The sequence below is a fragment of the Choloepus didactylus genome, chromosome 18 (assembly GCF_015220235.1).
Source record: "Choloepus didactylus isolate mChoDid1 chromosome 18, mChoDid1.pri, whole genome shotgun sequence".
In the NCBI taxonomy this organism is placed as follows: domain Eukaryota; kingdom Metazoa; phylum Chordata; class Mammalia; order Pilosa; family Megalonychidae; genus Choloepus; species Choloepus didactylus.
This window is the reverse complement of record NC_051324.1, coordinates 16,811,518-16,839,163: the sequence shown is the minus strand read 5'-3', so window position 1 is coordinate 16,839,163 and position 27,646 is coordinate 16,811,518. Positions and strand designations below refer to the sequence as shown.

Sequence of the window (27,646 nt, the reverse complement as noted above, 5' to 3'; positions counted from 1 at the left end):
AATTTCCTGATTTTGATCAGGGCACTGTGTTTATGTAAGATAATGTCCCTGTTTTAGGAAATACGCACTGACGTCATTGGGGCCAATCACATGTACAACTGACTTTCAAACAGTTGAGAGGGCTGGGGAGTGTGTGTGTGTGTGTTTACATGTGCAAAGGAGTGGCAGGGAGAGAAAGAGATAATGTAATTTGGTATATTGGGGAAAATCTGCATATAGAATCTAAAGAAGCTATTTGTATCATTCTTACAGCTTTTCTGTAAGTCTTGAAATAATGTCAAAATAAAAAGCTTAAAAGAAAAACCTGAACCAAAATGTGACTGTACTATAGATAAGCAACGCCTTGTACTTCAAAGTTTACTTTAAATATTTTGTGAATTGCATTTCCAAGTTCTCCTGTTTGTTCCGGTTCGTTCTTTGTTCATCCGCTCTGTCACTTCCAGGTCTTCACAGGCCCCCAAGGGGACACAAATCTGTATACCCCTCCTACCAGCCCTGACCCAGCCCATTACCTGTGGAAAACCCGAACAAGAAAACGAGGTAGACAAACATGAAACGGCACAGGTCTCTCAGGATCATCTGCAGGAGAGAGCAGCCTTGTCAGAGCCAAGCCCAGGGCTGGAGAAGCTGAGGGGGGAGCCAGGACAACAGCAGCCTGGGGAGAACCTTGAGTCCAAGCAGAGTCGGAGAACATGCAGGAGGCCTTGGGTTGGGGTTTTTATGCTCAGGTGTCATGACAGAGTCATCCACCCCTCCCCTCCCACTGTGGTCTTCAGTGGGAGGAGAAGGGGGCCTAGTATGCAGAGGGTTGAGTTTCAGGGGAGCCCCCAAATCTCCACCAAGGCAGGATTGCCTGGTTGGGGGAATGGTCAGAAATGCAGATCCTGAGCTAAACCAGCACTGCCCCAGACAATGCAGAGAGGATGGCTGGGGTTTGTCAACAGTGTCAACAGGCTCCAGAGGACCCACCTGGGCACGGGAACCCACCTTCTCAATCATGACGGCATAGATGCCCATCTGCTGGAAGCCACGCGTATAGTAGAGCATGTTGGTCCAGCCCATGGCCAGGGAGAACACCATGGAAGCCACGTACTCCTTGCGGTGGCTGAAGTACAGCACCACAGTCCCCAGCATGAACAGTGACTGCACAAAGCTGGGTGGGGGAACAAGAAATGCTGTCTAAGGGCAACTGGAGGCCTGGTGCCCCCACAGACAAGAAGGAACACCCTGTAAGCCATCTAGGAGCAAGGGCTGGGCTGGGCTGCCCCAATTCCTTTAGCCCATGCTTTCTCAGTGGGGGCAATATCACCCCTAGGAGGCAAAGATTGCTTCTATGGGGGTGGGGTGCAAACATTTTATTCTTTTTATGTATAAAGAATGGATATAAATGCAGTACATAAATGGATATAGAATATATTTGCAATGTAAAAATTTCATGAGAAGAGAGCTTCAGGGGAAAAAAAATGTCTAAAAAGACTCCTTAGGGGGCAATAATGAAGGAAAAGGTTGAGAAATGCTGCTTTAGCCCAACAACCTCTCTGCGCAGACTCCAGGAACAACCTCACTGGACAATGGATAATAACCTGGGCCTCAAGGAGGGGTAGGTCATGCTCTCCTGAAAAGCCACAGGCTGGTCACAACTCCAAACTCAGGAGCAGACCCAGGGGATATGTCCCTCAGCTCCTTAGGCCAATGGGGCCTGCCCAGTAAGGAACCCTGGACCAGGTGGAGAACAGCTGGATGATCCTGTGACAGGTCTGCACAATGGTACCTTCTCTACTTGTTTGTCCCAAGTCTTCTTGCTCATGGTGGCCTCCTCCAGAAAGTTCCCCTAGCTGCACTTATACTGTAAACCACACTGAACACCTTACCTCCCATTTGTGTGAGAGAACCCAGCAAAAAGGCACCATTGTGCTGATGTGGGTCTATTGAAAACTGTCATCAATAAACTGGCTCATCCCAGACTTCAATTAGTGATATGAATGAAGCAGGTCTGGTTAAGACCAGGGCAAGCCAAGCCAAAGGGTAAAGGTCGAAACTGATTGTGTTTTAAAACTTCAACTTCCGTGTGAGACAAGGGAAGAGATATCTCTTTGGTACAGGATCTAAATTTTCTAAACGGTACAACTCTACAGTCGATTTGTTCAAACACCACAATTGCATGGAACTTTGAATAGGAAGTGAGATATGGTAGGTTAGTATAGGCTGGAGTGAAATAGTGACACATCCCAGAGTAATTTGGGCAGAGAATAAAAAATATATTTACAGCCTCCCCCTCCCCAGCCCTGAGGATCTGGGGGAAGGTGTGGATGTGTTGGACATCCTCACCTGGACTGGTGTTGATGTTGTCACAAACACTGGGACTGGCAGTTTGATGTGCTGAGCCCTCGAGCATGGGACTTGCCCTTATGAAGCTCGTTACTGCAAAGGAGAGTCTAAACTTGCATGTAATTGTGCCTAAGAGTCTCCCCCTGAGTACCTCTTTGTTGATCAGATGTGGCCCTCTCTCTAACTGAGCCATCTCGACAGGTGAACTCGCTGCCCTCCCCCCTACGTGGGACCCGACTCCCCAGGGTTGTAAATCTCCCTGGCAATGCAGAATATGACTCCCGGGGATGAATGTAGACCCGGCATCGTGGGACTGAGAGTATCTTCTTGACCAAAAGGGGGATGCAAAATGAGACGAAATAGTTTCAGTGGCTGAGAGATTTCAAATGGAGTCGAGAGGTCACTCTGGTGGACATTCTTATGCACTATATAGATAACACCTCTTAGGTTTTAATGTATTGGAATAGCTAGAAGTAAATACCTGAAACTACCAAACTCCAACCCAGCAGTTGGGACTCCTGAAGACAGTTATATAATAATGTAGATTACAAGGGGTGACAGTGTGATTGTGAAGACCTTGTGGATCACACCCCCTTTATCTAGTGTATGGATGAGTAGAAAAATGGGGATAAAAACTAAAGGACAAATGGGGTGGGATGGGGGAATGATTTGGGTGTTCTTTTTTCACTTTTATTTTTTATTCTTGTTCTGGTTCTTTCTGATGCAAGCAAAATGCTCAGAGATAGACTGTGGTGATGAACACATAACTATGTTATCATACTGTGGACAGTGGATTGTATACCATGGATGATTGTATGGTGTGCGAATGTATTTCAATAAAACTGAATTTAATTAAAATAAATAAATAAATAAAATAAAATAAACTGGCTCATCCATTAGAGTCTGTTTTCTAGTTCTGCTGTTCCATCCCTCAGCAATTGTAGAAATGTGGGCCAAATGAGAAATGAAACAACACCAGTTAAAATCTGTAAAGCATTGCTTCTCGTGGCAAATGGGGTCCCTGCATAAGAATTTTGAAAGCTGGAAAGCAGTGGACAGATGGAAACTGACTTAGGAGACCCAAGAAAGCCAAATCCAGAGTCAGCAGGGGGGAAAGTTGAGAACCAATCCTTTTAATGAAAAACCCTTGAAAGGCTTGGGAACTCCTGGCACCAAGTATCTCTTGAGTAGAGGTACAGAGAGACTTAAAACAAGGAAGACTGGAGGTTTTGTCTCTAAAGAAGATAAAATAGAGGGCCTTTGGACCAGAGATTATCAGCACCAGTGAAAACATTGATATTTTACCAAGAACAGGGAGATTATGTGATTGTATACTGTACTGATTATAAAAAGCCTTCTTCCCCCACTCAGCTTTCAGAAAGCTGGCAACCAGACTTTTTCCCTCCAGGTAGAAGAGTGAAAAAAGGCTCCCTGTGGGATGAGACAAACTCAAAAAGACCTCAACAGACTTGACTCTGAGTATTCCCTAATAAATGCTTATCTAGACCACCCTATAGCAAAGTTCAAAATTGGTAAGTCCCACCTACACATTAAGAGCTTCCAAACAGCTTTCCAGTCCTCCATTCATAATCATGAGCAGACATCAAGGATTTCCAGATCCCAAAGATGGCCTCTAACATGTAAGAGAGAACAAAACAAAAATAGGAAACAACTTGGAAGAAATAAAAACTATGTAAGGAGGAGAAAAGCTTCCCCAAAATTATTTTAATAGTTCAGAGACAAAATAAGTTATTGCATCCAAGAAACAAGAATAGAATACTAGAAATAAAGAATGGAGAATTTTTTAAAAGAGTACTTGGAAATTAAAAACATCATGTCAAAAATAATAAACTCAATAGAAGCGTTGTAAAGTAAAGTTGATTTAAACCTCCCATAAAGAGCTAAAGATAAAGAGAGACAACACAAGTTAGAAATTATAAGAACTTATTCAGGACTAGTTGAGGAGGTCCAACATACAAATCATAGGCGTTCCGGGGAGAGATCAAGAAATAAGGCAAGAAAATATCTCAAAGCTAAGGGACATAAATTTCCAGATCAAAAGAATCCACCAAGTGCCCAGAATATTGGATAAAAATAAAACCACATAAAGACTCATCACTGTTAAGTTTCAGAACACTGGGGGCAAAAAGAAAATGCTATAGATTTCCAAGGAAAAAAATCAAAACAGTTCTTAAAACAAGATCCAGAATCAGAATGGCTTTGGACTTGTTGCCTGCAATACTGGAAACAAGGAAACAATGGAGAAATATCTTCAATATTTTTAAAGGATTTTATATCCAACCAATTTATAAATTAAATATTAAGGTATAATAGGGACATTTTTAGACATGCAATACTTAAAATAAATTTTTCTCCCCCCTTACCATATGCTTTCTCTCTTAGATTGAGAATGTCCTCCCCAAAACAAGGGAAAGAAAGAGGAAGACATAGGGTTCCAAAAAGAAGAGCTCAAACTCAGGGAAGAAGTGGCAGGACTAAGGATTCCCCAAGGTGACAGTGAAGAGACGGCACTTGTATACAGGGGAGCCATGGGCTTCAAGGTTCAGCCATGTCAAAAGCCATCATCACGAGGCCCCCTACAATTGTCCCATCTTCATGCCAGATGAAAATATTGAAGGATGTGAAACATGTGTTCAAATAAAACAAGGAAAAGATCAAGAAAAAGGAAAACATAAGAAACAAGAAACAAGATCTCTAATGCAGGAGAAAAGCTGTGAAAATTCCAAGGCTGTCTGAAAAGAAAAGGCCCAGGATGACAGCCAAGCAGCAGGCCTAGAGAGCCACGAGCCCAGTTAGAAGGAGAATACAGGGCTCCAAGAGGACATCCCTCAAGAAAAGAAAATTGGGGAACCGATCATGTAATTCATGGGATTGATTTTGAGGACAATTGAACCAAGAGGCATGAGAATAAGTAACAATGGGTACAAGGGAAAACAAGCAAGTGAAGAAAAGGGTAATTATTAACTTTAGGAGAATAAAAACAAAAAGAAAATAAATGATAGTATAGTGTATTGCAAAGCTTGGCTGCATAGTATTTATAGAGGAATAAAAATGTAAATACTGAATACTGATTAAAACAAAAATTATTACATAACCATATTGGGAGAGTGGGGATGGGAGCAGAGGAGAAGGCGTTATAAGGATGCTAAATCCTCATCTACCAAATGTGCAAATGTCAGAAGAAATTGCCAAAAGTATGGAAAGTGATTGCCCCTGGGAAGGAGGATTGCAGGAAATGGGAAGAGTTGGGATGGGAAACTCCGATATTTGGTTGTAAGATTTTCAATATTCTTTTAATTTTTAAATAATTATAAAATTAAAATGTTATATTATATATATATTTATATATATATATATATATAAATGCTACCACAGTGGGTCCTTCTAGGAATAGAATCTTGGGTTTATTGGCATAATGCTGTGTGCAAGAATGCTACCTCTCTTATTAGAGCAAACCAGGGTTATGCTAACCCTATAGACCCTGCTTCTTGAGTTTGCCCTTTGGAGTTAAGTGTAGATATCTCAAAACTGGGGAGAAAGTTTGAGGCTTGTGAGCCCTAGGAACAAGCTAGCTGCAATAGGATCAAAAATTAATTATTTGCAGGTGCTAAGAATGAGAGGGGCCCAGGAATGAAGGGGGACTCTGGGGTTCAGAGAAGGCACAGTGCATAGAGACCCCAGGAAAAGGACTTCTCCCTGTCTGAACGTCTCCTTACCATGCTGGGCCTTGGAGGTTCTGGGATTATGAAGCAAGAAGTTTCCCTGTGACATTCACATTGTTTTATATAACTGTTTTTGCTTATCTGTCTCCCTGTAAAGCAGTGTTCTCAACCAGGAGGGAGGCAATTGGCAATATCTGGACACATTTTTGATTGTCAAGAGTTGGGGGCAGGGAAAGTGTTACCAGCATCTAATTGGTAGAGACCAGGGATGCTGTTAGACATCCTACAATGCACAGGGAAACCCTCCACACACACATGTGTGCACACACACACACACACACACACACACAGATGACTGTGAGTTATCCAGTCCAAAATGCCAATAGCTCTAAGGTCAAGAAACCCTGCCCGAAAGATTGGAAATTCCTTGAAGGCAGGAACCATGTCTATGTCATTGCTATATTCTAGTGCCAATTCAGTGAATGCCATGGATGAGTTGGACAAATGGATGAGAAGAAAATGAACAAGGGTACATTTGCATCAGACTGTAAGCCACCTGAACCCAGGGGACAGGTCTGTGAGGTCTGCCAAGCCCCAGCACCAGTCAAATACTTGGCACCAAGTGGACACTCAGTATCCATTCATCCAAACATTTGTTTGGATGAGCATCTTCCATCATGCACTCCACATGTTTACTGAGGCTCCACTATGTGTCAGGCCCAGTGTAAGTGAGAGAATGGGTAAGAGCCAGATTGCTGTAACCTCAGTACTAGACCAAAAGATGCTGTCTGCTGCAGAGGCAGGGAGTCAAAGTGTCACTTACAAAAGCATCTCACTGTAGCTGTCCACAAACAAGGTCTTCAGGGACGGCCTCCTCTGCAGGAAATATTGAATCTGCGGGGAAACAGAGTAAGATCCCAGAAAATGTTAGATGTGCTAAATGGGGAGCCCCCCGCATGCTTCCAAATGGCCCAGTGACAGGACATTATAGCAGCAATTCTGAAAAGAGTGGAGCAGCACAGGGTAATGTTACGTGGCTCAGTTAGGAGAGATTAAAAAACAAAGAAATAGAGAGAGTGGAATTACAACTACACCAGAAATAAAGGCCAGGAAGGACAATCACCAATATGTTAATTGCTCTATTGGAATGAAGGAATTGGGTGATTTTATTTTCTTCTTTCTAATCTGTGTTTTTTCCCTAATTTTTTAAAGAATTATGCATTACAATGAAACAACCTTTTATCTAGCCTCCACTAAACTAACTCACCAGATTAGCTAATGCTCTCCACTCTCTGAAAATGTTCTAGACCAACACCTACAGACTGCTAACTGCTGGTGGCAAAGAGATGCTCCTGAGAACACCTGCACATTTCTGCTCCCTCCCACCACTTAATCCTACATTTGCAATGATTTGGAAAGACCCACTAAAGGTGAATGACTAAAAAAAATACGAACAACAACAAAAAAAAAACAATGGGGTATAGTTTAGACCAACAAGATTTGGGGGCAGATCATAAAACTCAATTTCTGTATTCAGATCTCTTTGTTTGTGTCTAAGTTCTCATTCCCCCTTTAAGAAGCTGAAACTAGAAATCATAAATGATGCATTCTAGGTATGGTTTTTGTAAAAGAAATTGTGGAACCAAATAGGGGGCCCACATTCAAAGAAAAGACTAGTGACACATGAAAAATCATGTATGTGATTTCAAATCATGAAAATGATCAAGGAATATGCATGTCTGAGTTTTCTGTTGAAATAAAATGGTTCCAGTACCCATGCAGGTTTCTTTCATTATTCTGAGCTTTAGTGAACTGTTTGGATTAATTAACCACAGTCATGATCATGTTGCTTAAGAGAATTCTACTGTACTTCTGCCAGTGTAATAAATATTACCTCAGCGCAGAGCTCCAGGGTGGAGAGCCCTGGCTCCCTACTTCTGAGGGTGACAACCCTGGGTAGGTAGGGACCCACTGGGCAGGACCCCCTCCTAGCTGTGAATGCCCGAAGGGCTCTCATCATCTTCATCTGTGTCCTTTAAAAAGGTGAGCAATGACTGATCCTCTTGGCTCTGGGCTTTCTATTCTGGTGATAACGGAAACTCACAGGGTGGGAAAGAATGCTTACCCCTCGAAAAAAAAAATAGACGCCCCCTAATACAGTCAGAATCTCTCCAGTGACTCGGAAATAGTCTCCCACGGTATTCTTCAGCTTATAGGGAGGCTGCAAGAAGTAGAGAAGTTGGTGATTCCATTCTGTCATTCTTTCATTCCACAAACTTTTATCAGGTGCCATGCCCTGGGATTAAAACCCAGCCTCCATCATCAGAGAGAGACACGCACAAATGTAACGTATTGTGTTATGCGGACACCTGCAAGGATGCCACATGGGAACTGAGTCCCAGCATGGCAGCCTCCAGGCACCAAGCGGAGCATCCTTACAATGCTGTTGTCTCCTGGGTGTGCCAGAGGAGCACGATGGGCGAGGCTGAGGTGCTCTTCCAGCTCCTACGCCATGGGAATCCTGTGTCCAGAGCCCGTGGTAAACACCTGGTCTCCCAGGATGAGACCGGCCCCCACACACATGTGTGTGTCATCCCTGTGATTGCAGCCTATGTTTTCTGCAATGGGTTTCCTTTCAGTTTATCATCGATGTTTCATAAGCATGGGTTTACTACCCCATCTTATTAGCCCATTTCTCTGTTATCTTAAAATGAAGTCATTAAATGGCCTTAATAGGTGGATAGAAATCAACTTTCACTAATTATGGAAGTTGAGGTTTTGAACCAAATTTACAAGTAAGGCACCCTGCAAATGAAGTTCCCTAGGTGTGGCATGGAAAGGACTCAATTCAGAAACTTGATGGGGCCTGTAGTCCCCAGTGGAGGACAAAGTCTGGTCTGAAGCTGATTTGAAGGATGGCCCAGGGCCTGGCATAGAAGTGCTCAAAAATATGGGTCTAGGGCATGAAAGATGAGTGAGTGAGTGAGCAAAGAATTGAACAAAAGAGGGTGGGTAAGCAGGAATAGGTTTGGGGCTTATAGGATCCCAGAACCCTGGGGACACCCAGCCCAGGGAGAGATGCTTCCTGAACACCAACTCCTCCATCCTGTCTATCTAACCCCTGCGCAGCCAGGGACCTCGTGACCACCACCCAGCCTTGAAGAACCATGAAGCTGAAGGACAGGGGCTGAGAAAGGAAAACCTGGGCATGGGAAGACCATGAGCCCTCCAGGGAAAGACCGTGCACGCTCCAGGGGATCCTTTTATCTCTCCAGCAAGACTGGAGGGAGTCTGGGGTAGGACTCAGGTCTAGGGGTGGTCACCCCTTTCTGAGGCTGGAGGCTTGGGCCATACCAAGCCGTTTACAGGCCTGTAGTAGGCAGCGGAGGTGAAGATGATCATATACAAGCAGTAGACGAAGAAGTTGAAGTAGAAGATGCGCTTGACAAATCTGTCCCATTTGTCCTGCAGGAGGCGGTTCAGTGGTTCCACCAAGAGCATGTCATGGCGATTCTGAGGGGGGCAAAGAGAGGCAAGTCTCATTCTCCTCACTAGGAACCGCCTTCCAGGGCCAGAGTCTGCCAGCAGCCCAGGGAGATCCTTGAGCCCACATCTGCAGGCATTGCCAGGCCCTGGTGCCGTGTAGGTCACAGGAGATGTGAACCAGCAAGCAGCCAGAGTCTAGAGGCTGGTCCCAGCTCTGCCATGGCTCTCTATATGACTCATCCTCTCAGCCCTCAGTTTCCCCATGTGTACAGGGAATGAGGAGTTAAATTAGACAAGCCCTACATGCCCCTGATATTTAACAGCTCCCAAATGTTGCCCAACATTCTATGCCCTTATCTCTAATAACTCACTCCCAAAAGCCCCTTCCCTATTTTTCCCCCCAATAGTGGAAGAGGCTAACACAGTCAGGCTTGCATGACAGCAGGCAGGAAGGGGCTTCTGCATTCCTTCTTTCTCACCTTTCCAGACCAAGGTGACAATTCCTGTGCATGAGATGTGAAGGGAACTAGGAAGCCTTTCCTGAAGAGGGTGGGCACAGAGCCTGGGAAACCACCATTACAAGCAGGCTTTGGGGCAAAAGTCTCATATCCAGGAGATCCTTGTTAAAGTTCAACTATCCCTAGGACAGACGAGCTGAAATCAGATAAGCTCAGCCCCTCTCAACCACCATCCTAAGCTTGAGCTTTCTCAAAGAGGTCCCCGTTCAGTATCCTCTTGAATACCTTTGGGGATGGGAGACCCCAACTGCCTCAAGAAACATATGGAAAAATGCTAACTGTAGGAGGAGCTATTCTTTGGAGTAAGGTCGATCTTCTCTACTGCTCAGAACAAGTCTGCAGCCCTACCCCTTAAGAGCCCTCGGGGGCATAAAGATGCCAACAAAGGTGCCAGGTCAAACACCTTAGTCATTTTTTAGGCTGTTTCCTATCAGGCCACCCTTCCAGCAACTCTGAGTCAGAGGTCATCTCAGCCTGGTGGCCAGGAAGGGGCAGACAGGGCAGAGCAGGCAGGCCAGGCCTCCGCCTTGTCCTGGACTCTGCACCTGTAAATGCAGCCTCTGAACCTGAGAAAGGGTGTAGCCGTGCCTCATCGCAGACATCACAGACTCCAGCCCTCAAGTCTGCCTCAGGGGCTCAGAGCATCACCTTGGAAAGAGGGGATAGGGAGGTGGCCTCTCAAAGCAGGATGGACTATTCAATAAGTGCCATTGGACATTCATTGAAGATGAAAAAATTGAATTAGATGTCTATCTCACACTTACACACAAATTGATTCTGGGTAAATTAAAGAGCTCATCATCAAATAGCTACAAAGGAGTTAAAAGAAAATATGTGTGTAAATTTAAAGTGGAAAAGGACTTCTTAAGTAACACAAGTCTCGGAAGCTATATGAGAAAAGATTAACCAATTCGACTCTATCAAAGTGAAAAACCTTTATAAATAACTGATGCTATAAACAAAGATGGAAGAAGAGACAGACTGGAAGAAAATAAAATATTTGCAACATATACAATAGATAAGGGATGAATTCATATATAAAGAGAGCATTGGCAAATCGAGAAGATGTGCCAACAGTCCAGTGTAAGAGATGGGCAAAGAACAATCAATAGGAAATCCGTGGAAGAAGTATAAATGGTCAGTAAACAAATGGGAAAATGTTCAACCTCATAGATATCAGGCAAATGAGAATTAAAGACTTCAATGAAATGCTCTTTTTGGCTCTATGAACTTACAACTGTTAAGAGGAAAAAAAAGCCTGTTATGTCCAGGTTGGCAAGGATGTGGGCAGATGTGCATCAGTAAGCATATACACAGACAGTCTTTTCGGAGAATAATTTGGCAGTGGCTATTAAAACATTAAAATGTTCATACTTTTTGACTCAGCAATTCCTATTCCAGGTACCCATCATAGAAAAATCCTCAAACCCATGCAAAGTGGCAGGCAGCATTGAGGTAGCAAAAAATTGGAAATAACTCAAATGTCCCCCTATGTATATTTACTGCCCACCTACTGTGGAATATGAGACAGCAATTTTTTAATGAAGTGGACCCACATATACTGATATAAATCTATCTACAAGACATGCTATTAAGTGAAAAAACTGGCTGTTCTATATTATGTATGGTATGATCCCATTTATGTAAAAAAAATGAAACTATGCATTTTTATATGGTAAAAGTGGGTTATCTTTTTTCTTCGTACTTCTGAAATATTTACAGTTTTACAGAAATACTGATTGTATATGGTTGGTATAAAAGGAGAGCCTTCAGTGGGATTGAATGGGAGGTGTGGCTCCAGGGCCCAGCCCGGAGCAGTGGGTTTTGATGGATGAGAGGGCAGGCATAGCTGTCCCAGGAGCTGGGGGTGGTGGGAGGTGGAGTGCAGTGAGACCCGAAGCCCTCCCCAGCCTACTCACGGGGGTCTCACTGCTGCTGTAGGCGATCACCTCCAGCACTGAGTTCTTCTCACAGGTGTCGATGCAGGACAGATCGTAGAGAGAGGAGTGGACCGGCCCATAGGCCCACTCGGTGAACTTCCTCGACAGGTGTCTGCACTCGGGCTCCTGGATTTCCCTCTGGAGAATATAGGCCAAGACCTGTCCGGGTACAAGAGCCTGTCAGAGGCCAGCCCCAGGCCCAGTTGCAGGCTACAAACAGACCCAGGCCACTGGCTCTGCTCAGAGAATAACTGCTCCCCACCCGGTCAGAGTCCCTGACTCTCCCCAGGAAAGACCTGTCTTCTACCCAGCTGCCACCTGACCACCATCACGATTAGCCCGTCTGCTACTCCACCCCCAAACGCAGCCCCATCCGACCAACCCTTGATCACATTTGGACCCCCCAAGCTCTACCATCTCAGAGTGAGGACTAGCAGTGGCTCCATTCTAGAAAATCTCAAGGAGCACCAAAAGGAAAGAAAGAAAGAAAATCCAAGAAATGAAATCAAGGTCATCAAGCCAGGCTCATCATTTTAAGAGGCTCAGTTTGAGTGGAATGAGCTTCTGGAATTCCCCCTCCTTTTAAATTCCCAACTGCTCCAACCCACCATTGGTCTCTGTGACCTGACAAAATCCACAGGCTCTTGTTTTGGTTCAAGCCTGCCCTTCCCCAAAGTCTCCTCTTAGTACCCTCCCAATCACCTAAAAACCTTGCCTGCCACGAAAAACCACCAACAGCTCCCTTTTCTATGTCATACTTGGCTCAGCTTGTCCCCCATGCCCCGACACCCCTATCCCATATCTTGTCCATGATGTTCAGAGTTGGAAATCAGAAATGGCCACCTATGCCATCCTGAGTTCCACCCAGCTCCTCACAATTTCTGACTTATCCAATAGCCCCTGCCCTTGCCCTACAGGCTGGTGTTACAGAATCATATTTCCACAGAGCAGTGGCTCCAGGCACATGGAGAGAGCAGGCAGCACCCTTGCGGAGTCACAACCCCAGCTCAAGGCCAGAAGCCCCTCCCCTACCCCAATCTTCCCGCTCCCGGCAGCCAGAGCCAGTGGTGTCAGCCCCTTCTTGTTGGTGAGCTCCTCCAGCTTCAGCGTAGGGTGGAGTTTGGCCCCCAGGATCAGAATCTCATTGTACATGCTCGTCACAAACTTGGTGTTATCAGCTGTGTTGTCAGCCACTTCCACCAGAGCGTGCAGCACTGTGTTGCCCACCGAGTCCCTGGCGCTGATGTCTGCCGGCTGCCACGAGTTCTGCAGCAGGAACTTCACGATGCCCAGCTGGTTGGTGCATGCGGCCAGAGAGAGGGGCAGCTCACCTGCAGCCAACACAGGGCACGGAGCTGGGCCCAGGCACACACCTGGCCTCATCAGTGACACTCGGTGGGTCCCCGAACAACAGGGCCTCTAACTCCCTCTGCGTCTGCTCCAAACCTCCCCTCTCACAATCACATAAAAGCCACATGGTCTCCCTACCAAAGTAGAAGCCAGGCCTCCCTTTGGTTTTCTTAAAGAAGTCCCCATTGGCTGCAGCCTGGACATCTGCTCCATTCTCCACCAGGAGGGTCACCAGGGCCATGTTCCGCCTCTCAATGGCAATGTGCAGTGCAGTCTGGCCTGTGGAGGATGCACGCTCTTGGCTTTGTGATCAGAGTCCTGTGGGGGAGCCCAGCAGGGACTGGGGAAGACCCTTGGACAGGCAGCAGCTGCCACAGTGGGGACTGGACAGAAAGTGCCCGGATGATGCCCCACAGGAGAAAGCCAGGCCAGGATCCCCAGAGGAGGCAGGGTAGCCTCTGAGGTGGGGGAGAGCCCCTTGGGAACAGGGATACCAGACTGGGAACTGGAGGAGTCAAAATTGCACAGGGGCAAACTACAGTATTAGAGAGGGGGACGATGACTTCCAGGGACAGGGAACACCAAGTCAGCAGGGACCTACCCAGACCCAGGAGACACTAACTCAGTGGCTGGGACAGGGAGTAAGTTCAGAGATTTGGTTCCAGGTGCTAGTGGGGCCACGGCCCTGCAGGACCTTGCCCCATCTCCTCACCCTTGTAGTAGCTGTCAGTGTAGCTGGCGTTGACAAACTCTTTCAGGCTGTCCGTCTGCCGGGCAATCTCCAGGAGCAGGGGGACGGTGTTGTTCTGCCCATCATGCAGGTTGAGCATGGCTTTCAGCAGACAGGTCTTTCCTGTCTCAGGGTCTGCAAGACAAAGTGAGGGTCAGCGCAGGGCATGGCAGCCAGGCACCCTCCCAGGCACCCGGCCCTCCGGTGGGCCACCTTTGAACTCGCTGTCTGTCAGGTGCTTCTTGGTCTTCTGCAGAAAGAACAGCAGGCTCTCCAGCTCCTCGCAGTTATTCTGAGCAACGGCTTCAAAGATCTTCCTACGATCATAGAGCTTGAGGGACTTCTCGGTGGTGATAACAACAGAGTCCTGGGACAGCTGCCTGGGGGCCAGAAGATACCCTTGTCTCATGCCTCATCTCCCTACAGCCCAGAGCCTACAAAGATTATGAAAGGGGCATAACAGAAGCCCGAGGCAAACAATAAGGGAAAATGAGTGATACAAAACCCACCCCTCAGTCTATGTGGGCTGTCCAAGAAACCCATGTTGACCAGGAACAGTGGGGTGCACACGCCCCATTCCATTCCCACCTGTCTGTAGAAAGCCTCCACCACTGCCACCCTCCCTAACATCAGACCCCTCTCGTTTCTCTGCCTGCTGGGAGCTGGGGACTCAGGAGGCAGTAGTCTAGAGAGGCTGAGGGCAGGGGTCCCTGCTAAGTGAGAAAGCAGTCCTCACACCTCCCCAGAACTCAGCCAGCCTGTGTGCCCTCGCTGCCCTGCCTTGGAGGAGACAAGAAGGCTGGTGGCTTCCTCACTGCAGCTCTTCCATACTTTCTGCCTAACAGCATCTTGGCCTTGAGCTTTTAGACCTCAAGTCCGAGTGTTTGGCGCTGGTGGGCATTCAAGGCCTGGAGACCTAGAGATGAGCTGGCAGCTAGGATCAGGCTGACCATTTGTCTCATGAGGTCTTATTATGAGTGCAGGTGCTGGACCAGATGACCTCTGAAGCTCCCCAGACCTACCTGACACAGGTGGGGCCATCCCCCAGCCTCTGGAGGATGGCAGCAGGGCAGATGTTGATGGCCGGGCAGGAGGCAGGCTTGCCTTCCCCGTAAGAGCAATCCATAGGGGTAGCCTCCTCCGAGTCTCCCCTCCCAAAGAGCCGGGTGCGGCTCCTGGCTGTGGAGATGTGGGGCTTGGCTGGAGGTGGCTTGGAGTTAGGGTCACCATCCAGGGGGTCCTCTTGGTGCAGGTTCTTGGGCTCCCCCGAGTCTGAGCTACCACATTTCTTCATCCTTGCGAGACCCTCTGTGGCCCAAGAAGCAGCCTGCAGGGAGCCATTGAGATCAGGTTGGCTCCCAGCTTGAAGACAGCATGATCTAAACAATACCTCCACCCTCCTTGCAAAGGCCCCCGTGAAGCAGGACCCCTGAAGGTCCAACAGGCTACTGCCCCACCTCCCAGGGTTGAAGCTTTCCAGGTGGTGAATGAGCCAGCACAGTACCTCCCACCCCAGAAGCCCCAGGGGTGAGCAAATACTCAGCATCCACTGACAATCAACATGCAACAGTGGACAGGGCCCCTCCACCATCCCACCCCACACCCAGCTTGGACCCCCAGGCCCTGTGGGAGGGACTTGGATGGATCCCTCCTCTTCTCTGGGTCTCAGTTGCCACATCTGTCGAGTGGGGATGAAAGCGAGTGATCTGCTCTGCCTCCCTCCCCGGGTCAGAAACAAGGGAAATAATGGGAGGGGCTATCCTTGGCTGTGCGTTCAGGAAGTAACTAGGTGATGAGGCTGACTCAATCCCAAAGAGCCAGAACAGTCCGTGTCCCCAGGAACAGGATAGGTGGGGCCCTAAAGTGATGGCGGGGACTGACACACTCACGCCCTGCGCTGCACAGGCCCCCATGGACCCTATGTCCCTGTGTCATCAGCCACGCATGCAGCCTTCCTCTGAGCATCAACCTGGCTGCTGCAATGTGGAGTTTGCAGGCAACTTTTCATACTTTTTGTCATTTTTGTGAAATGAATATATCTCATGCATCCTGGCCCCAAACTTTTCAGCTTGCAATGGTTTGGGGCTGCCTGAGCCCCCTGAGACAGGCCGGCAGCTAGTGTCAGCGTACATATCTGTAAGCATGTATTGATACCATTTTCCACCTTCACCCCTAACTTCATCTCTGCATTTCCCCTCTGCCCATCTGGGCATCCACCAAACCAAGCCACTCCCTGATACCCAGAGCTGTCCTACATGTTGCGTCTCAAGGGCCTTTGCTCCCGCAGTTCTGTCCACTTGGAGTGCTTTTTCCTCCTTCTCCCTTTGCCCAAATCCTACCACCTCTCAAATGCTACTTTCCCTCGGGATCCAGCCCCCATAGCACCTCCTCCATGAAGGCCCCCAGTCTGCACTAATCGTGTCCCTCCCCTCTCCAGAGTGCACCAGCTGGTTGTCCACCCATCCCTTGTAGCCCTCTGAGTCCAGTCCACCTAATGATCTAGCAGTTTCTGTCTGTCACTGCTGTGTCCCGCATGCCCTGTGACTCCTCTTGGGAAAGGCCCTTGCCTGAACCACTGCTGTATGAACAAAGCTGTGCTGGTCCCCATGGGGGAAATAAGAGATTAGGTAAGACTCTTGCAATTCCCATTTCCGTGGGAAGTCAGAGAGATGACTATTCCAGCAACGGTTGGATACTGGAAAAGAGCCACTGAAGGAGAGGGAGGCTTCACAAGTCCTGAGTTTTCTGGTGAAAGTTCAGGCTGTAAAAACCCAGAGTTCATGGCTGGGCCATGGCAATTAAATGACTGCCACCTGATGCCCAGATCTGTAAGGGGAAAACAAGAAAAGGCCTGTCCGCTTGACATCCTGTGAACATGACAACTGACTGCTGGCCCCTTCCCACTCCTGGCTGCCTGGCCTGTTCTGCTTTCAGGAGAACCTGAGTCTTTCTCTGATTCATCCATCAGGTTGAAATCCTATAGCAGGAAGTGCCCCCCGCCACAGAAAGTCCCACTTCCCAACCATTTACCCATTATTTTGTCCAATTGTTCAAAGCCCACTGACTGAGTCCTGCTCTCACTGCCAAACCTGGGGTGTGTCCAGCTCATGAGCCCCACGGCCCTGGGCTGGGGGCACAGACATGAGTCAGACTCCATCTGAGACAGAAACAAGGTGCTGGCCAGAGCAGGGGGACCACAGGAGGGGCTGGAGTGCTAAGAAGGCTTCATGGAGCAGGTAACAGGTGGACCAAACCTTGAAGGGGGAGCAGCATTGGGCAGGAGGTGGGGAGGGGGCGGGGCCCCCCGGAGTGGCTGAAGAGGAAACCAGTGGGGTTGGAACCAGATGGCCCTCGAGTCCAGGAACAGAATGTGGACATGGCATGGATGGGAGGAGGCCATGGGGTGCTTCGGGAGCATGGAGACCAGGTGCTAGTCTGTGCTATCAATGCTGATAGTGTGAGAAGCCCATCAGCACTTATAAGGCACAGGAGGCTAACGAGAATAAAAATAATTGACATTTTTGAGATTTTGCTATGCACAAGGCATTATTCTGAACACCTTATACATTTTCACTCACTTAATTCTCAGTGTCCCTAAGAGGTAGATTATTTTACAGATGAGGAGACTGAGTCACAGAGAGATTGAGTTACTTGCCCAAGGTCACACAGTAAGAAGTGAAACCTGGATTTGATCCCTGGCATCCTGGCTCCTGAGCTTCTCCGGTACTGTACCCTCTCTGGAACTTGTTCTCTTTCTCTGCCATTAAACTCAATACCAAATCCTACACTAGGGCCTGGGGGTTGATCAGAGCAGCCACTCCCACCCCTGGGGCCAGGCAGGTGGGGGCAATGCACTTCCAACCAGCAGCACCGCCCTTCTGCTCAAACAAGCACCTCAGAAAGTACAAAACCCCAAAACAAAATACGAATGAGACCCAGGCCATATCCCATGCCCGGCTCTACCAGGAATGACTGTGGACTCCGCTTGGATAAGGCTGCCTGCAAAACCAAGAATAGAATCACTTCCTGACTAGCAGCCCCCAACAGCCCAGCAAGACAGCACCCAACAGTGGGAGCCTCCTAGCACTTCCACCTGTTCTTTAGTGACTTTGCCTCTTCCTCTGACCAGTCCAAATCTAACAAACCCAGTAAATACGAGCAGCCCACATGGTGCTGTCGTCCATTCAGTTGACAAACACTGAATCTGCACTGCACACCCTTCATCTGATTTCCCACTGGAAACCAAGCTTCTCTCCTGGCCATTTGCTCTGGGCCAGGAGGGAGGAAAGGGACAAGACAGGCTGTCACTGCCACGCCTGAGGTGTGCCCAGCACATGAGCCCCACGGCCATGCATCTGTCACAGCAGAATGTTCTACAGCCATCGGGGGAATTTCCAACCATGACTTAGGCGACCCATGTTGGCTGTCTGATGGAGGTGGGGGTTCTGTTTTACACAAGATTCACAAACTCATCAACCTGGACTAAAGGAGGGTCATGAAAATAATGGCCCTGCCCAGCAAAGGCCTGCTTCGATCTCTGGGTCTTTCTCAACTCCAGAGCCAGGAGAGGCCCTGCCTGCCACCTGGAAGAAAGCTCCCTTCTTCTCTTCCCCATCCAGGTGAGACATCCTGGGACATGGCTCTCCTGCATCTCTTCTGCCCCAAGCATCCATCTGCTTCCAGCCCCAGGCAGGCTCCTAGAAGGCCCTCCCTCTCACTGCCCGTGAGTTTCGGAGATGCTGGGAGAATGCCAGTCCAGGACCCAGCCCCCGATTATTCCCATCTCATCATCCCACCCAAACATCTCCTAAAGAGGGGAAGCTATGGGCTTCCCAACCCAGAGATGAAGGACTAGAGGGACTCTGCCAAAAACAGATAGTGGAGCCTGGACAAGACCCCAGCGGTGCTGCCCCCAAGTCCAACACTCCTTCCCTCTACAGAGAGGGCAATGCATGAAAACGTGCAGCCACAAACCACCAGCACCAGCACCAGCAGCCACTGCAGCCCCTTCAGCCCATCCTGACACTGGTGCTGGAGCAAATAATGAAGAGCGGTAACAGCAACCAACACTGCCAGGTACCAAGTGCTTACAACTAGCTGGGCTCAGTGCATCTAAGCCTCCCAGAGATCTTGGAGGCAGCCACCGTTCTCATTCCCATCTGCAGAAGGGGTAACTGAAGCTCCAAGAGGTAGTAGAACAGCCCATGATCATGCAGCTAGAAAGCGGTCTGTGTTCCAGATGAGGAACACCAGTTGAGAAAGGCAGGGACCTGGAAGACCCAGACTGGGTAGAACAGATGGTCGGCCCAGGGGCCCAGCTTTTGACTACTCACTAAGTCACTCTAAAAGCTCACATCTGTGCAGGCCATCGAACAAAAGAAGGGACTCACCAGCTGGACACGGGCACACCTCAGACCAAGCGGGCACCAGTGAGGTTGAAGGTTGGTTGCAACGTGCAGGAAGAGCTGGGCCAGTTTGGAGAGAGGAGTTGCCTCCTCTGCCTTTGGGGGTCCCCGGCCCCTCCTCTGCCCCTCCCTGGTCACTGGCCACTCTGCTCTGACACAGATGGGCTGTGGGTGCGGTCTGGCACTCAAGGAAAACGTTTCCAGCAATGGCAGCAGCTGCTGTTGCTGCGGCTCCGATTCCCAGAGGATCCCAAAGCTTTTCCCATCATTTCTGCCCTTTTTCAGAAACCACTTAGCCGCTGCCCCTCCTCCAATCATGCCAGGGCCAAGGTGCACTTTTCCAGAGACACGCAGCCCAGAGCCAGCCAGACCTCAGCTCTCAGAGACGGAGGGCACTGCTGGAGCCTCCCAAAGCCACCACTCCTGCAAACAGGGGTCTGGGGAACAGCTGGACAAAGGCACTTTCACCACCAGCGCAGCCTGTGACTGCTCCATTTTGTAAATGTAGAAGGAACAGAAACAACCAGGTCACCCGTCATGCTGTCCTGGTCGAGCATTTAGGGGCCTGGTTTTGAATGCCAGCTTTGCCACCAACACTATGTAACTTTGAACCACTTCCTGCCTGTCTCAGTCCCCAGGTTCCCTGTGTGCCTAAATGTGGGGCGGAGGCTGAGAGGGAGTTTCTGGGTCTGCCAGGTCCCTGCCTTTCTCAACTGGTGCTCCTCATCTGGAACACAGAACCCAGAAGATTGTCTATTTTCTCAGTTCTTCTAGTACCATCCTGAATGCACAGGGGAGAAGTTAATTCATTATATTCAATGGGGTGTAGGGCTTAAGTCTCTCCTGGAACCTCCTGGAACCTGGCTGAGCAAAGCTGCAAGGTCTTTCTGGGTGTGAATACAGGCTACAGCCCCAAATTCCCTGCAGAGTCATTCTAGATGTCACTTAATGTCAGGACTCCAGCAAGCTGTGGGTCAGATCACAGCCTGAAGTGAGTGGCCACACGCCAGGAGGGCCTGCTGCAACCCTGCTTGGAGTAGCTCGTGAGCTCTGACCTCTGGGTCAGGGCATTAAAGTGTGGGCGCCCCCCACCCTGATTCTGCATGACACTTTACAGTTAAAGAAGAGCTTCCACAAACCCACTCTCCCAGGTCATACCACAACCCCGGTGGTCGGGCAGAGGGTGTCATGCCCATTTCACAGATGAGAACACCACAAACAACATGGAGTGACCAGACAATTGCCCAGGTCACACTGCTGGCCTGGGCACAGAAGCTGGGCCCATTCCACCATGCCGTATATCCCTGCTTAGAAACCTCGTTATGTGGGATACCTTCAATCAATTAACTTGAACCTGAGGTTTATTCTCAATCGTGATGTGATGATCTATGCTATAAAAAAGACTTGCCAGCAGGGACCCTCAGACCCCAAGTCCTCTGGGGTCATTTTTCCTTCTAACCATGTGGACCCAAGGTGTCCCTGGGAATACCTTCTCATCTCCTTGGAAATGGAACACTGTGACAAGCTGACACTGTCAGGGACAGACCCCTCACTCACCCACTGGCGGGAGCAGACCCAGGTCTCCACAGTGGGCAGCCTGTGGGCATGGGTGGGAGGCATCCAGAGAAAGGTGCTGAGAGATCCCAGCCCCAAACCAACTTGCAGGAATGGGGAGGGTCTTGCTTCTCCCCTGTAGCCATCTCCTTTGCCTCCAAGATGATTTCTGCCTCCAGTGAGGACAACTCACATTACCAAATGTGCCCCCTCTGTTACCAGAGCCAGTGGATGCTAACAACATTTCCCAGAGTCGACATGTACATGCATGCTACAACACCTGTACCCATGGGGCAAATCTGCCCCTTCTCCTCCCTGATGGCTCCTTTTCTGTCTCCTTGGTGAACTCGCCTCGCCATGCCTTCCCCTACATACAGGTGTCCCCGGGATCCTGTCTTTAGTTCCCATCCTGCACGCCCTCCCTCGACACTCTCCCCACTCCCAAGAATCCATCTGGCATTTCCAAGCCAGCAACTCCTTCACCCAGGCCTCCAGCCCACCCTCTGCCCTGAGCTCCATCCCTGCCTCCCCTGCATCTCCAGGCAGAAGGCCACAGCCCTCACCTCTCAACATGTCCCAAGATGGACACCCCTTCCCTCTATACCCAGCTCCCCCTTGGCATCCCCTGCTGCAAAGGCACCAACTTTCCTTCAGTCACCAAGCATAACATACTTTGTGATCTCCGAACTCTCCTTCTCTGCCCTTGCCATCTGGACTTCATCTCTGTGGCTCACACCCCTCTCTTTCTTTCGGTCCAGCGGCCCCTGCCTCAGTGAAGGCCCCTTCTTCTCACCCACAGGACTAGAAGTACCTCCTTTCCCATCCAGCCTCCCTCTTCCCACCACCTCCCATTAACCATCCTAGAACCTCACCCTGGTTGTTGTTCTTTGCCTCTCAATGGTGCCCAGCCCTCGGCCTGGCACCCTGAGCCCAGAATCTCCTCTTCCACTGTGACCCACCCTTCTCCAACACCTATGCACACCCCTTCCCAGATACACTCACCTGAGTCTGCCTCCTACCTTCCCCCTGCCCTCCTTCTGCCTTACATGCTCACACTATCCATCCCATTTAACTCATCACAAGGCCCAGATGACAGGTGAGACCTCAGGGGGACTGAGATTCTATCCTTCACATCCCACCTCTGCCAAAAAATGCCTCCCTGCCCCAAGGGGCACAGACCAAAGTGCTCACCTGGAAGCTCCTATGGAAATTTCAACCTATATACTTCCTATGGTGATTGATTACACATGATAATGATGGCAATAGAAGTAGTGACTTATTTATTGAGCACTTACAATGTGCCATTTTCCAGACTAAGCACTTTGATGCATTATCTCATCAGATCTTCACCAAGTTTCATGAAGTCAGTATGATTTGTCCCCATTTTATAGTTAAGGAAATGAAGCACAAGCAGGCTATGCAACTTGCCCAAGGACAGGAACAATTGTACAAGTCTTGTCTGGAGCTTCCTAAATCTTGTATCAAGATTCAACTTCCCTGAATCCTGTGTCTTGCTTAGCAGATTTTAAATAGCTTCCAGGCAAGACAGGGCTCTGAAACCCTCCATTTCCGTTCTCTAAACCTAGTTCTGGGTCTTGCGCAGAGTATTGCTCAGTAAACATCAAGTGGTTTGGTTTTATCTGAACAGCACCTGCCCTGAGTGGTTCTACTGAATCCCAGGTAGTGGAGGCTAGGACAAAACCTCAGGGGATGAACCTCACCATCATCGGTGTGATTTCCTGGGCCATAATTTGTAAGATGATGTTTTCAAGTCTGTATAATGATACATCCATTAAAACTCTTTGTGACTAGATCAGGCTATGATGATGACTTATGGGAGGAAGCGCTTCTCTACGCTTGGGTGTGGTGGGGACCAGAGGCCGGTCAGGGGCAGGGTGGGAAGAGGCTGCACCTGCAGGTGTGTGGGCCAACTCTGGAGTGACAGACATAACCATCCACGCCACCATGGCCACAGGTCTCTCTTCATTCTTTTACCAGAAGGGGACACATTCACTCAAGCTGAGCCCTTGGACCTTGTCAGTAAGAGCCAAATTTATTTCCTTCATCCACCTGGGTTCCTCTCCAATTTAAGGCCAGACATTTTAGCACAACTAGAAACCAGCAAACTCCCACTTTTTGAAAAATTCTGAGTACCAAAATTGGGAACTGAAAACTTGGCACCTCCAGTAGTGGGAACTGGAGGTGGGAACTGGGCAGAGTGGTAAAGGCACCACTTCGGGCTGAAGTCCCGGATCCAGATGGCAAAGGGCACCCCTGGAAGAGAAACACCTTCCTTCTGCATTTGCTCTGTGAAGTAGTGTCAGCAGGTGTCCTCACAGGTCTAAAAGACCAGCTCCTCTGCAGGGCAGGGGCCTGCAGGAGGGGTCAGGACCCTCCAGAAGCAAATGGAGTTGGGGAAGTGAGCATGGAAGGGATCAGGTGTCCACTCAGCCCAGGAGAGCTGTGACTAAGGGCAGGAACTGGGAACAAGAGGGCAAAGCAGGTGGAGGCTCAGCTGTGCCAGCAGAGAATGGAGCCACAAGTCAAGAGGCCCACAGTGCCAGATGCTGGATGTGTGGACTCGAGCTGATGGCTGAATCTCTGGGTCTGTTTCTTCATCCACAAAACAGGCAAGAGACCTGCCCTGCCTACTCTACAGGGATGTTCTAGGGATTAGTGAGGATGCTGGTGTGAATGAGCTCCATGAGCCAGTACAGCCCTAGACAAGCATGAGGGGGTATTATGCTCATGATCATTATTTCAGCATGAGAGCCATGTCTGCTGACTGCTGAGCTGTATCCGGCCATTAGCTTGAGGTTTTGACTAATTGCTTTATAATGAAAAAAAAAAAAAAAACAAGATTTGCTTAATGTTGCCTGAGTCACGCAAGCAAGCATCTCTCTGTCAAGAGCATCTCACTTTCAAAGACTTGGCCCATCGAGATCACTGGGACTGAGAGAAGTGGTCAGACAAAAGCCTCTTTGCTGAGGGCCCACTGCATGCTTTGCGAATCCCACAGCAGTGCAGCGCAGTGAGTACAGTGGTCTCTGCCATCAAGAAGCCCATGATCGAGGAGGGAGGAAGACATGCACTGGCTCTCTCTGACACTTACCAGGGTGGAGCACCCTGTAACAGACACAAACCAGGGGACTGCAAAGCCAACAGGTCTTGCCAACAGCAAACACTGAGCACAGTCCTGGATGAGTTCCTCCTACCATAGTGTGGGAAGCACATCGCCAATGAGAATGTGCAGCAGGCGGAAAGCATGTGAGCTGGGCCTTGGATAAAGGACATCAGCCCACATCCCAGAGCAGGAGGAGGACAGGGAAGACTTTTAAGAAGCTTTCAGTCCACATGGAAAGAAAAGAAAAATAGAAAACATGAAGCCACATGAACGTTAAGTAGATCTAGCCAAGAACCAAGTAGGGGTGTATGGCCAGAGGCAGTAAGGAAGGGGAGAACGTCAGCTGAACTGGAGTTAAGGGGAAGACTTCACTCCTCTGTCCCTGCACTAGTCCAAACCCCACCACCTCGCAGCAGGCTTCCTCTAATCAGGCTCCTGACTCCTCCAACACCATCCTCCAATCTACCAACACACCACCAGCTCTCCTCCTAAAGCCTGGGAAACCCCAGTCCTCTAAACTTCACTGCCTCCAGGAGAAAGTCCAACCCCTCAGCCTGGCATTCAAGACCCACGGTACTCCTTCACCTATCCTATGACCAAGTTACACCAGACAATTCATCATACCCTGAACCCGCCAAGCACTTTAAGGCAAATGCATTTTCCTAGCCTGATTCCTCAACCTAGAGTGCTAAAAGGAGCAGACTCTGGTGTTGAATCCTTTTCTTGTGATCTTGGGTAAATTTCCTTGTGTCTCATTTTCCTCATCTATGAAAGGGGAATAACAACAGTACACACCCTCTAGGATTATTTTGAAGATCAAATGAGTTCAACAAGTAGAGTTTGGATCAGTTCCTAGTACACAGTAAGCACTCAAAACTGTTGGCTATCGTTACTATCAATGGACTGAAACTCTACAAAGTTTAGTTCAATGTCACTGGCATGAAGAAAGACTTGCTTCTCCCTCCGAGGAAGTGGTAACTCTGTCATAGTAGTTTACTTCATTCCCTGGTGATGTGAATTCAGCAATACATGGCAGTACCTGACAGAGCACCCAGCTCGTAGTAGATGCTCAATAAATGAGACTAGTCTGGGTCTGTGCTACGTGCAATTGAAACATCTTAGGAACAGTCTCTACCAGCTGTACTGGTCAGGATGAGCTACATTATGTTGTGGTAACAAACAACCCCCAACTCTCAGTGGCTTCAAACATCAAAGATTTGCTTCTCAATCACACTGCATGTCCCTTACTGGTTGATGAGGGCTCTACACCACATTGTCCTCACTCAGAGACCCGGGCTGGCAGAGCTTCCACCATTTGGAACACTACCGGACACTTGTGGCAAAAGGAAGGGAGTGTGGTAAATCTTACACTGGATCTTAAAGGCTTTTGCCCACAAGTTACCCACTTCTGTTCACATTCCATGGGACAAAGCACATCACGTGGGAAAGTGCAACCCTACCATGTGCACCTAAGATTAGGCTATGGGTGGACAGCCCTAATGACCCAGTTCATCGTTTTCAGAATCATGCTGGTCTCACACACTGACCAGTACCTCCAGGGAATGAAGGCAGAAGCAGGGAGGGGTTTGTGAGTTCAGGGTGGAGAAACGAGGCCCTGGCAGCAGAGGCTCTAAGACCCCCAGCCCATGGACAATGTAAGTAGCAGCAGGTTAGCTGACAAACTTGAACTCCTTGAGGCTTAGCTCTCAGAGGTGGAGTGAACACCTGGTCTCAAAAGGAGACAGAATTCTGGTGCCACGCCAGGCACTAGGCTGGGCTACCTGGGCTTGCAGGGCACTTGTCCAGTTCCTAATCTTATATATACATGCTTCAAACGCAGCACCCTGAAAATGCATGACAGGCTGCCTCCCTGAGGTCACAGAGGCCTAGTTTCTCCTTACATCTAACAGGCCTACCTGAGGTACCTGCTCTCTCCTAAGGCCTTTCTCAGGGACTCCAAAATGATGCCGTCTTAACTCATTCTGGATGAGAACATTATACACTTTCTAAGTGATTTTCAAACTGCTCATCTTGATAGGAAAACTGTGGCAGGGCTTTCCTCTAGGACAACCTACTGATTCCTTAGAGCTGTATTCAACCTCCCAAACCGAGCTTTATGGCTGGGCTGTAAACTTAGTCTTCCCAAAACAAAGAGATGTGTATTTTATTGAAGAAAGAAGAGTCTAGAATAATGGGCTTTATTAATATCTGAAATTCAATCAACATGACCAGGCAAACCAATCTAGTAGCTTCAGACAATTATATAATGTGTAAAAGGACATTTACAAAGAGACAACATCCCTGCTTCCCAAATTCATGATTGCCTGGCTGCTCCAGAGCCAAGCCTTCCTGGGCCTGGGATCACCCTTTGGGACTCTGGAAGTAAATGCAGCAATGGCGGCCAGCATCCCTACCAACCCTGGGAAGGTCTGAAATGCTCTGGGATCCCTGCAGGGACACCAGCTCACACTGGGTGTTTCTGCTGAACCAGCAGCACAGGATAGGACACTGAGGCCACAACAAGCAAGAGAAGAGTTGGAGCCTGTAAGAGATGGGGTTTTCTCCAATTAAAGTGGCCAAACCTTCCCATGGAAGGCTCCCTGGGGATGTATAGGGACAAAAACTACACTTTTGCACAGATGCGCTCCTGGAAAAGGATCCTGTGAGACTCTTCAGAACAATGTGTCTGAATGGTGGTGGCCACAGAGCATCCAGCCCCTTGCTGGTTATGCCATCTGCCTTTCCTTCTTTGTTACATGCCTTCAAGACAGCTGTGTAGTGAGACTCTAGGGCACCCCCAGTGTAGCAGGCTCCCCTGTGGGGAGAGAAAGCCAACACGATCTCTGAGACTTCATCTGGGCCAGCCAGCTCCGCTGGCCTTGGTCACTGCCTACCCCAGCTAACCAGAGGAGACTGGGAGCAGGGTCTCAGGGCCACACAGCACAAAACAAGGTCCCCTGAGCACTGTTCCCTTCAACAATGGCCCTTGCTGGAGTTGTTTTCTTTAGAAGGGAATGTGGGCGGGGAAGACCACATAATTAAGATATCTGGTACAAGCTACTGGAGGACTTTTCCAACAGTGAATGTGACCCAAGTCTGTGGTTCATGTCTCTGAAAACAGTCAATTCAAAAGCTGGACATGGGGCAGGTCTTTTCTTACTTGGAGCCCAGAGCCGCAAGACTTTTGGTGTCTGGAGTCCACATTTCTCTTTCCTTTGTCTACGAATCAATAACAGAGGATCCTGGGGGTCAGAGAACTGGGCTGCTGTTTTTCCTCTTTCTTCCTTTTTTCTACATTTGCATTTGCAACCAGTTCCCAGCTGGGTCTCTTTTGGAGGTCACTAATTTGGGATCTGATTGATGATTTCTAACTGCATTATTATCGTGTTCCCTGAAGGTAAGTTCCTGGTCAAGATCGTGCCCCACAGCACTGGTTAAAAGTTGCCCACAGAGCTATCCAGGAAAAGGATGAGCCCAAGATCATGTCAGGAATGTTATCTAGATAAAATTCATAGCAATCCTTTGGCA

General features: G+C 48.8%; 1 protein-coding gene across 6 annotated transcripts in view; it reads right to left on the bottom strand.

Moving 5' to 3' along the window:
* The window catches only part of TRPV1 (transient receptor potential cation channel subfamily V member 1), a 62,849-nt gene that overhangs the window by 9,309 nt on the left and 25,894 nt on the right, over positions 1-27,646 (bottom strand). For 5 of the 6 annotated variants that reach the window (XM_037810627.1, XM_037810625.1, XM_037810629.1 and 2 more), the window contains 11 exons: positions 15,058-15,362; positions 14,249-14,415; positions 14,018-14,170; positions 13,444-13,584; positions 12,988-13,286; positions 11,935-12,114; positions 9,366-9,524; positions 8,137-8,232; positions 6,835-6,905; positions 988-1,153; positions 513-579 (listed from right to left, as the gene is read on the bottom strand). In XM_037810627.1, coding sequence (XP_037666555.1) covers positions 513-579; positions 988-1,153; positions 6,835-6,905; positions 8,137-8,232; positions 9,366-9,524; positions 11,935-12,114; positions 12,988-13,286; positions 13,444-13,584; positions 14,018-14,170; positions 14,249-14,415; positions 15,058-15,362 — 1,804 coding nt within the window. The remainder of the gene's footprint in view (positions 1-512; positions 580-987; positions 1,154-6,834; positions 6,906-8,136; positions 8,233-9,365; positions 9,525-11,934; positions 12,115-12,987; positions 13,287-13,443; positions 13,585-14,017; positions 14,171-14,248; positions 14,416-15,057; positions 15,363-27,646) is intronic. The other variant, XM_037810628.1, reaches the window with a different exon arrangement.